The 11,927-nt window shown below is 39.9% G+C and overlaps 1 protein-coding gene across 1 annotated transcript; it reads left to right on the forward strand.

The window, feature by feature from the left end:
- Positions 1-7,382: 7,382 nt before the first annotated feature.
- Positions 7,383-11,662, forward strand: DEFB134 (defensin beta 134). Its single transcript, XM_065908420.1, has 3 exons — positions 7,383-7,398; positions 9,150-9,260; positions 11,520-11,662. The coding sequence occupies exons 1-3, from the start codon at positions 7,383-7,385 to the stop codon at positions 11,660-11,662; spliced, it is 270 nt and encodes an 89-aa protein (XP_065764492.1).
- Positions 11,663-11,927: the final 265 nt, after the last annotated feature.

An 11,927-nucleotide genomic window follows, 5' to 3' on the forward strand; every position in this document is an offset into this window, starting at 1 on the left:
TTCATGCATTCCACTTTCAGGAAGTGTGTGATATGATTTTGATTACAGAGATGGGGATGACTCCTAAAAAGAACTGCAGAACAAAAATATGTAAAGAAAAAGTAAAAGACACGAATTTGGGGAAATGACCAAGTGAGCATGGGTGCACTTAGGGATATGAGAACCACTTTCCAACCTGGAGCAACAAGTGCAGCCAGAAATACATTCACGCACCCCCATCTGGCTCTGATCTCCTCTTCTCCAGCCAAGCTTCTTGGCCTCTAACTCGACTCTTGCCACCATGCCCTGCAGAACCGCAACTCCTGCTGCTTCTCACCTTCTCCCAGCACATCTTTCCACCCGCATTCCAGCGAAACAGTGGCTTGTCCTCTGGAGGGTACGGCCTCCCACGAGCTTCTGGTGACTGGGGACATTCATCTGCTGAGGCTCCACGCACCATGGAACAACAGGCAAGAAGCATTTGTCCTAAGACTAAGGAAATGGCCTCTTAACTGGTGTCCCATGTCATTTTTACATATTTATTGCTCCTCTTTCATGCAATTATCAAATGACCTTTATAGAACTGAAATTGGATCATGCATTTGCCACACATAAAACATTTCACTGTCCTCCTATTGGGCTAAAGTAGAAACTGCTTACATGGACAACAAGCCCCCCGCCCCATCTGGCCCAGCTGCCTCCTGCAGCCCTACCCGTCTCATGTGCCCACTCTCTCACATGGTCCACCTCACTGGACTCGACTTTTCTGAAACAAGCTCACCTCACAGCTTCAACCCATGCTGTGCACACATCCGGGAAATCCACCTCCCTGCCCCGCAGTCTTCACCTCACATTTACTCATTTAAAGAGATATTCTCAGTGTTCTCCATGGAATAAATTTTCCTGGATACTACCCACCTAAATTATATTCTCCCCTGTTAAATTTTCTCATAGGATCTTTTTTTATTATTATCATACGAAATATTAGAATTTGTGTATATATGTTTTCTGACTTAGTAGTTGCTTCATCACTTGGCTACAAGTTCAATGAGAGCATGGACCATGTACATCACATACACATCACATCAGGCAAACCCGATTTTTCTTCTAGGGCACTGGATTAAGTCCTAAGACTGCCATAATAAAGCACTATAATCTGAGGCGCTTGAACAGAAGAACTATATTGTCTCACAGCTCTGGAGGCTAGAGGTCTGAAATCAAGCTGTCTTCAGAACTGCTTCTTTCTGAAGCCTGTGAAGGAAGGATGTGCTGCAAGCCCCTCTCCCAGCTCCTGGCAGCCCCTAGCATTCCGTGGTTGGTAGATGGTGTTCTCCCCAGGTCTTCGTATTGTCTTCCCTCCATATGTGTCTCTGCCTGTGTCCAATTTTGCCCTTTAATTCGGAAACATTCATACTGAATTAGGGCCCATCTTAATGATTTTCAACTCAAACATCTACAGAGACCCTATTTCCAAATAAGGTCACATTCACAGGTACTAGAGTTTAGGACTTCAACATCCTTGAAGGATCATGATTTAACCCATGATGAACATTAACTTTTCATCTTTCATTTTCCTGGGTAATTCTATGACCCAAATGGCATCACAACAAACAATTTTTTTTCCAGGACACTAAGTTTTTTTTTCTTCTATCACACTACATGGAAGAAGATTCAACCACAGATCAGCCCAGTAGAAACTCCTGGGCTTCTAAAAGTCACTGGAGAATACCACACAACACTGCACGCAAGCTGAGTTTAGACTTGAGGTCACTCTTCTCACTTCAGAGGCTATTTGACCTCACCACCCACCTACAGTGGACCACAGTCCATCCTACTCTCAGCAAGTAATCTAGTTTCTGGTTCAGAAAAAAAAGAGATGTCAGAGGGTTTTAAACAATTTACCATTGACCCTATTGCCAGCCTACTCACTCAATAAGCAAGCATATATCTGTAAAGGTATATGTATTTTTCTTCTTTTCTTTCTTCTTTGGAGGATAAGTGTCAAGTCTCCTGCCACATTTCATCCTCCCAACCAGGCTCGTAGCACATGCACACACATCTTCTAAGTTATGTTGCTTTCTCATTAATTTCCTTTTTTAAAAAATAGAACTTTTTGTTGTAAAATATATAACACATACATAAAAAACCCACAAGACAAATGCAGAGATTCACAAATTATTATATGCTTAACCCCACAGTAAACACTACTCAGATAAAAAGCACAGCTCTGCAGCACCCCAGAAACATCTCCATACAACCCCATCCCAGTCATAACCCCCTCAAGTTACCACAACCCTTGACTTTTATTGTAACCATGTCCTTGAATTTCTATCTGTACCAGACAACTCACCATTCTTACAAAAATAAAATTTCATCTTGCTTTTTTTTTACTTGATATATCTTTTGATCTCTTTTTATCTGAGTGTTTTCCCTCCTGCTCTCTTACAATTTACCTGTTAAGTAGCCTAGGACACCTGACCTGTAGATTTACCCACAACCTGGATTTTACTGACTGGGTACTCACTCATGGTGAAGTTTAACTTGTACCTCTGTCCTCATATTTCCTGAAGACAGGCAACTGGATCCACAGACTTGATCAGACTCAGGTTCAATCCCTTTAGCAGAACTACAAGTTTTCTTGTTTCATCAAAATTTCATAATATCTGGTTGTGTCTCTGATTGTGCCATTGGTAATTACGAACACTTAATGCCAAGAACCATTCATTCATCAAGAGTTGAAAAGGGGTTATATGCTAATTTCCAATGGCATTTTTACAGAATAGAAATAACAATTCTAAAATTAATATGGAACCAGAAAAGATCTCAAATACTCAAAAGAATGCTGAGAAAGAAGAACAAAGCTTCTTCATCTTGTTTCTTGCTTCTTAATTATAAACTATATCATAGTTTATAATGCTTCTTCATTATAAACTATATCATAAAGCTATAGTAATCAAAACAGTATGGTACTAGAATAAAAACAGACACATAGATCAATGGAACAGAAATAAGGACACCCCCAAAATTTTAACATCCTTCAGCTATTCTCTAGACAAGAATTTTTAAGTATTTTCCTTTTGTTCCTTTTCACTTTTATGGGAAAAAGACAAATTTTACCTAACAAAATAATCTTACAAATTATTTACCACCAATCAGTGTGTTCTTAAACAATTACTTCAATGGCCTATGTTCTTCACATTGGGAGAACTATAGACCTAAAATTGATTCCAAATAATGGTATATCTGAAACACTGTCCATCAACTGTACTTCAATAAAAAATAAAATTAAAAAAAAAAAATAAAATTGAATAATAAAATTTCACTCATAGACCTTTGTAACAAGGTTCTTCCACCCACTACAACCTCATCCATGGTCCAGTATACCTAAATATGTGTTCACATCTGCACACCAGACCTTTCTACCTCTGTACCCTGAGTCTGTGGGTCTACTGATCTCTCCTAGAGCCCTCTTTCTTGTACTTCCTGGATAATTCTTACTTACCCTTAAAGATTCAACTCTGCCAGGAAGCCTTTTCTGCTTCTCTCAAACCTCATTTTGGTGCCCCAAGTTTCCACAGCGTTCTATACATAATTCTGTTCACAGCTTTTACCTCATTATGTGTGTATTGGTTGAGTTGCTCAGTCATGTATAACTCTTTGCAACCCCATGGGCTATTACCCACCAGGCTCCTCTGTCCATGGAATTCTCCAAGCAAGAATACTGGAGTGGGTAGCCATTCCCTTCTCCAGGGATGAAATCCAGAGATGGAAACCAGGTCTCCTGCATTGTAGCAGGATTCTTTATCATCTGTGCAACCAGGGAAGCCCATTACTTCATTATATGAAAATTATAACCTACGGCCCATGCAACTGAGGACAGGAATCTTCTCTGTGTCCCTGGAACCCAGCAAAGGACCTGGCATAAAATGCCACTAATGTTGGCCACCCTGAACTGAACTGGACTGAACCTTCCTGCTCTCTGGAGCTTTCCATTTCCATGCCCCATGCTACATTTCCCCTCCACGCTCACAGTGATCATGGCCCTTCTGTATTTTCCCCACACTGGGTCTGTAACTCACTTCTTACAGACACGAGTCTGAGTAAGGGCAGGGTGGGCTGCTGATCTGCTCAGAGTTATGAGTAAGGCTGAGGATCTGTCGCACACCAGGTCCATGACCAGTGTGGTAGAACTGCCTTTCTCACAGCCCGCACAGAAATCCATGGAGATAAGAACAGCCCCGTTGGCTACAACTGTGCTAAGAAATTCAAGGACCGGGAAGAGACTCAAATGCCCAGAGGAAAAAATCATGTTCTATAGACAGTCTGTCTGAAGTTAAGGAAGAAGGCAAACCAGCCCATGGGATTTCTGGGCATCTGGCCAGTGGCAGAGGGCATCTGATCTGGAAAGAAAGCCCTGAGAATGTTCTTCCTTGTATGTGGCCAGGGACCAGTTCCAAGCCAACGTCTCCTCACAGAATGTCCTAAGACTCCAAACATAATCGAATCTTGCTAAAGGCAGTGATGGATTCACCTGATTACACAATTCCTTCCAGGCACAAGTGTCTCTTGATTGCTTGTGACAACCAGACCCCACTTTCCTCTCTGAACTTCTCCAGGTCCAAACAGGGATTTCTTTAGTATCCTCACGTCATGGTTATATGTAACCAGCTGGCTAAATTTTTTTTCCTACATGGGTTTGGACTTATGTTTTGGTCTGAAGTTCTTGCTCAGAGTTTGCAGGCTGTTAGACATACTGAAACTATGATCTTAATCCTCACTCTAAGTCCCGCCCCAAATATAGTGAGAGGAACCTGGTGAAAGAGCGGAGGGTTCTGGGTCATGCCCCAGAAAACCCAAGACTTAGGTCAAGTTTCCCAGTGATCAGAGGAGCTGCTGCGCTCACACCCTTTGTTCCTCTGGTCTGAAGTCTGCCAGTTGCTAAGGAGATGGCAGCAATGTACTCCTACCCTCTGAGTTCCACGGATTCTCCCATCAGCCCTATATGGCAGAATGGGCCACACTGAACCCCGATATCCACCCTGGCTTGAAGCAAGGCTCTTCCCATCTTCTGCTGGGAAGTTCTAGGATCAGAAACATGTTCCTTCATCAGACCTGAAAGGCTTCCTCCTTTCACTGACGTTGATCTTCCTTTTGACATGCATGCTTCCAACTAAAAGGATGGTGTAAATTAAACTGGGCCATGGGAGTATGCCTCAGGCCTTCCCCAGGCAGATCTCTAAGCATGAGCTGGTTAAGATAGGTAGCTTATCAACAAAAGACATTGATTTCTCACAGTTCTGGAGGCTGGGAAGTCCAAGACCATGGTGCAAACAGATTCAGTGTTTGGTGAGGGTCTGTTTTTTCACTGTAATTTTACGTGATGGAAGGGACAAAAGATCTTTCCGGAGCTTCTTTGGTAAGGGCACAGATTCCATTCAAGAAGGCGTCTCCTTCACAACCTAATCATCCCAAATACAATCAAAACAGTAATGAAAATAGTGTGGAACTAGCATAAAAATAGATACAAACCAACGGAACAGAATGAAAAGGCCAGCTAAGCCCAAATACATTCAGTAAACTAACATCTGACAAGGTTGCCAAGGAATACACAATAGGAAATCTATGATGCATTTAATAAATAGTGTTGAGCAATCCTAATCCTGGGCATGTAGCCATCTGTAAGTCCGGGGTTAGCATATGCAAATTATTATATATGGAATGAATGAACAACAGGGTCCTACTGTGTAGCACAGGGAACTGCATTTTATATCCTGAGATAAACCGTATGGAAAAGAATTTGTTTAAAGAATGTATACATATATATATGTATAACAATCACTTTGTTATATAGTAAAATTAACATAACATTGTAAATCAACTATACTTCTATAAAAAATAAGATGGTGTTGGGAAAATTGGATAGCCACATGCAAAAGGATGAAATTGGACCCTTACCTTACAGTATACACAGTAATTAACTCAACATGTATTAAAGACTTAAATGTAAGACCTGAAAGCATAAACTCCTAGAATAAAACATGAGGAAATAACTCCATGATATTGGTCTTGGCAATTATGTTTTTAACATGAAATCTAAAGCACACACAAGAAAAACAAAAATAAATAGGACTACATCAAACTAAAGAGTGTCTGTAGAGCAAGAGAAGCTATCAACAAAATGAAAAAGCAACCTAGGCAATGGGAGAAATGGTTACAAATCATATATCTACAAGGTATTAATACCTAAAATATACAAAAAGGCTCACACAACTTGACAGCAAATTTTAGAAAGCTAATTAAAAATAGGCAAAGGACCTGAATAGACAATTTTCTACAGAAGACATACAAATGACCAACGGGCAGATAAGTTTCTGAACATTGCTAGTCATCAGGGAAACGCAAATCAAAGTCCAAGGACAGGTTTCCCTGGTGGCTCAGTGGTAAACACAGGAGACTGGTACACCACGACTATCGAGCCTGTGCTGTAGCGCTCAGGAGCTGCAACCTCGGAGCGCGTGTGCCACAACCACTGAAGCCTGAACACTCTAGAGCCTACGTTCCACGCAAGAGAAGCCACTGCAATGAGAAGCCCGTGTACCATGACTAGAGAGTAGCCCACGCGCCCTGCAACGAGAGAAAAGGCTCCCACAGCAGTGAAGACCAGCACAGCCAAATAAATAAATAAATAATTTTTTAAAATCCAATGATAAGTATTTTCACACCTGTTGGGATGTTTATTATAAAAAAGACAAGAGATAGCAAATATTAGCAGAGACGTAGAGAAAAAGGAACTTTTGAGCACCACTGATATAGCGTCTATAACACTACAGAGGTTCCTCAAAAAAACAAAATTAGAACTGCAATGTGATTCAACAATTCCACTTCTCAGTACATATTCAAAGTAAATTGAAATGATATCTCAGAATCATCTGCACACTTACATTCACTACTAACAATAATCAAGATATAGACACTGCCTCAGTGACCAGCAACACTAAATGGATAGAGAAAATGTGCATACATACTATTCAGTATGTACATACATACTGAATGCTATTCAGCCATAAAAAGGAAGGAAATCATACCACTTGTGACAACTTAGATAAACCTAGAGAACATCACACTGAGTGAAAAAAAGCTCAACATAGACAAATACCATGTGATCTCGCTTAGATGCAAAATCTCAAAGAACTCAAATTCAGAAAACCAGAAAGTAAAATGGCAGTTTCCAGGTGTCTGGAGGGGAGACATGTTGGTCAAAGGGAACAAACTCCCAATCACAAGATGAAGAAGTACTGGGGATCTAAGGTATAGCATGGTGATTCTAGCTAATAACACTATATTGAATATTTAAAATTTGCTGTAAGATTAAATCGTAAATATTCTCACCACACACACACAAAATGGTAAATATCCGAGGTGAGAGATGTGTTAATTAACCTGATTGTGCTAATTATTTTGCAATGTACATACTTAAAATCATCACATTTTACTCCTTTAAATACATGCAATTTTTCTCATTAATTATACCTCAATAAAATTGGTGAGGGAAAAGTCACAAAGAGTGGTTGGAAGAAAAGATATGTACATTACCTTGAATATGATGATGGTTTCACATTCAAGTATGTATGTGTCAAAATTTATCAAACTGTACACTTTAATATCTGCAGTTTTGTCATCTTTGTCATCTCCACTTCAATAATGATGTTTTTGAAAATAGTGACAGCTGTTTTAAAATGATCTTAATAAAGCATTGCATAACTTTTTTAATTTTATGAAGTTTAAAATGACACAAAATATCTATGCACACATCACTTATCATGATGCATATATCATGTGAAATGCCAGGCTGGATGAAGCACAAGCTGGAATCAAGATTGCCAGGAGAAATATCAACAACCTCAGATATGTAGATGACAACACCCATATGGCAGAAAGCAAAAAACTAATGAGCCTCTTGATGAAAGTGAAAGAGGAGAGTGAAAAAGTTGCCTTAAAACTCATCATTCAGAAAACTAAGATCATGGCATCCAGTCCTATCACTTCATGGCAAATAGATGGGGGAACAATGGAAACAGTGAGAGACTTTATTTTTGGGGGCTCCAAACTCACTGCAGATGGTGACTGCAGCTATGAAATTAAAAGAGCTTGCTCCTTGGGAGAAAAGCTATGACAAACCTAGACAGCATATTGAAAAGCAGAAACGTTACTTTATTAACAAAGGTCCATCTAGTCAAAGCTATGGTTTTTCCAGTAGTCATGTATGGATGTGAGAGTTAGACCATAAAGAAAGCTGAGCGCCAAAGAATTGATGCTTTTGAACTGTGGTGTTGGAAAACACTCTTGAGAGTCCATTTGACAGCAAGGAGATCCAACCAGTCCATCCTAAAGGAAATCAGTCCTGAATTCACTGGAAGGACTGATGCTGAAGCTGAAACTTCAAAACTTTGGCCACCTGATTCGAAGAACTGACTCACTGGAAAAGACCCTGATGCTAGGAAAGACTGAAGGCAGGAGGAAAAGGGGACAACAGAGAATAAGATGATTGAATGCCATCACGGACTCAATGGACATGAGTTTGAGCATGCTTCGGGAGTTGGTGATGCACAGGGAAGCCTGGCATGCTGCAGTGCGTGGGGTTGCAAAGAGTTGGACGCATCTGAGCGACTGAATTGAATTGATATCACCATACAAAAGCAGAATACATAAATATGGGTATATCATGTCTGTAACTATACAAGATAAAATATTAAACAAAAAACTAGACATAAAATCAACTTTCTTGAGAAACACACAGGTTGTGTCTGAAGAGGTCTTCCCTTGTAATTCTCAATATTTTATGAATTTTCTAAAATTGCATTTTTATTGTAACATAAAAGTCAAACAATTAACTTTATTTATTTAAAATAAATAAAAAGAAAAGAAATTGTTAAAAACAGGTCTCTGTTAGTCTTTTGGAAAACCCAGGTTTTCCAAGGGGGTGAGCAGTGCCTTTGCCAACAGGAAAAGCTATCAAACAGGACAGGGCTGGCTGTTTTTCCCTCACATAACCATTGCCAGCTCAGCTGCCTCAGGGGAGGTCGGTGTAGCGTATCTACCTGGAGCAGATCATCCCCAGACCTGAGAGGTTTGTGCTGAGAGGCATGCTCATCCTTCCCTCTCTGCTCTAGGACAGCCTGCATCAGACCCTGCCAGGAGCCTCCTCAACAAGAAAGCGCCAGCCATGGAGTCTCCTTTCACTGTGTTCGTGTTTCTCATCTTTTGGGATACAACACTAGCAGGTAAAATGGGAATCTTCCTGGGAGAATCCTTGTCTAGAAGGGCAATTGCTCTATGCAAACCTATGAATGTCCTCCCACCATAAACTCTTTAATTTTTGAAGTAGAAAAAGCATCAACCATCTTTGATGTCAGCAAGGCCTGACCTTGAATCTTGGCTCTCCAAACTGCAGCTGTACAGTCTGAGGCAAAAGTCTGTGCATCTCTGAAATGTAATTTCTTCATTTACCAAATGGAAATAATAATAACTTCAGAGTCTTGCAAGGATTAAATAAAATAATGTATAGAATACGCCTATACATATGTACAGTTCCTGACTTATGAGAGTTATCATTATCTTTTTATTAGTAATACTACATTTTGTTTTGCTACTATTGTTGTATCTCTACTCAGGAACATGCCTAGGAATAGTAGTCAACATCAGCGAGCAGTAATAACATAATTTTTAAAGCTTTCTACATATACTCAAGTTACTCACAGTTAACTTATTTGTAGATCCCTCAGGTACACAGGGAAACAGATCAGGAACTGCCATCAATCCAAGAGATTTGATGGGCTTTATGTGACTTGAGAAATGTCTCATTAGATGAGGTAGCCGCTGGAGAAATGTGAGGGAGAACACCAGCTGGCCTCACACTCTAGCTTGACCACACCCATTACTGACTTTGAAAATCTCATCTTGAGAATTCTCTTCATTTAGTGTTACTGAAGCAGTTCACATCCATATGTTGTAGGGTCCAACTTAATTTCTCAATCTCTCATGTATTCTCTAGGCAGATGAAACAGATGTTCAGATCATGTGACTCAACAAGCTGGATTTAAGAATCTATAGAATCCAGACCTCTAGAATCTCTACAGGCCATTACAAGTCCACTATGGTTCATGGCAATGAATCCATGGGCTCTAGACAGTGAACAACTGCACAGAGTCTACAATATTCCCTTCAGTGCTGTATACATGCCCAGAGCTTATTATTTTTATAGGAACTTCTTGTTTCTTTACAGAGATCATTACAAGTTTCACATATAGACCATTATACATCACATCTTCTTAGGCATCCATCTTGCTAACCTAGTAACCTGACCTCCTCTTTTCCTGTGTATGTTAGTCGCTTAGTCACGTCTGACTCTTTGCAACCCCATGGACTACAGCCTGCCAGGATCCTCTATCCGTGGGATTTTCCAGGCAAGAATACTGGAGTGGGTTGCCATTCCCTTCTCCAGGGGAATCTTTCTGACCCAGAGATCGAACCTGGGTCTCCTGCATTGGCAGGCAAATTCTGTATGGTCTGAGCCACCAGGGAAGCTCCAGACAAAATAAATGGGGTAAACGCTTACTCAAAATTTCCACAGATGGCCAAATTTTAGCATTCTTTCTCCTTTCAACACTCTCTTACATATGAAAAGAAACATTCATATTCTGATGATTCTATAGAGTTACATGGCCACTAAACTGTAGGCCCAGCTCAAATACCTCGGGCTCCAATAATACATCCCATCCTCAGAATTGCTTCCATCCTCCTCTGAACTCACACCACCACTCCATGTTGCATATATCTCACTGGACTTGTCATATTTTCTTCTCATGCATCTTTTGTGCTTCCTTTTTTGCCAAAACCAAAAATTCTTGGTGGTATCATACTCAAATCTGTACCTAAACAGTACCTGGATTTATAAAAAACTGGCTTGAGAATGAACAAATAATTAAATATTTTGTTAATAACTACATACATAGGTAACTTGTTTATAGAATTTATTATTCAACCAATTTGGGCAAAGTTCCAAGTTATTAATTGTCTCAGTTCAGGCTACCATAGCAAAATATCATGCATGGCAAGACCTAAACAAAATTTATTTTCTCACAGTTCCAGAGGCTGAAAAGTCCACGGGCAACTGCAGACCAATTCAGTTTCTGATGAGAATTACCTTCCTAGCTTGCAGACAGCCATCTTCTTTCTGTGTTTTCTGTCAAAAAGGCCACCAATTCTATTGGACCAGGCCCCCCCCTTTTATAACCTCATTTACTTTACTGTCACCTTTAAAGTCCCTGTCTCCCAGAACAGTCACATTGGGGATTATGGTTTCAATATATGAACCTGGGGAGGACACAGTTCAATCCATAGATTTTTAAAGTTTTTTCAATTATAGTATCAGACTATGAACAAGTCTCTTGGAATCCACTTTGACAAAAATGGAAGGACTAGTCATTCTATAGTACAGAAAGGTCTATAACGAATCATCTTTCCATTCATTTTCTTTCCAGGCTTGAATCCATTATCATCAGAATTATACAGAAGATGTTATAAAAATGGTACCTGCAGACTTGAGTGCTTTGGAAGTGAAATGTTAGTTGCCTACTGTATGTTTCAGCTGGAGTGCTGTCTCAAAGGAAACCCTGAGCCCTGACTTAAGAAGTAAATACCAATTAACTTGACAGAGAATTTAAACTGAACTCTGACACTGTGATGTGCCCACAGTTGTTGGTTTTCAGCATTTTAATAAGCCATCAGAACATCAAAATCTTATAATCTTAGATTTGAAAAGCTGAGCTGATGTCTTCCTAAACACAGTTAAAGTTCTCATGAAAATAGGTTATAATATATTTTTTCTCACGTCAAAGTGATATTCACACTCTCCTCAGTGCCTATTTTTATCTTTACTCATAGAAAAG

The sequence above is a fragment of the Muntiacus reevesi genome, chromosome 17 (assembly GCF_963930625.1).
Source record: "Muntiacus reevesi chromosome 17, mMunRee1.1, whole genome shotgun sequence".
NCBI lineage: Eukaryota > Metazoa > Chordata > Mammalia > Artiodactyla > Cervidae > Muntiacus > Muntiacus reevesi.

Bases quoted from the DNA above. Each gene is read 5' to 3' on its own strand.
- DEFB134 (XM_065908420.1), top strand. The intron at 9,261-11,519 runs GTAAAATGGGAA...TTTTCTTTCCAG, and splicing joins TTGGGATACAACACTAGCAG to GCTTGAATCCATTATCATCA.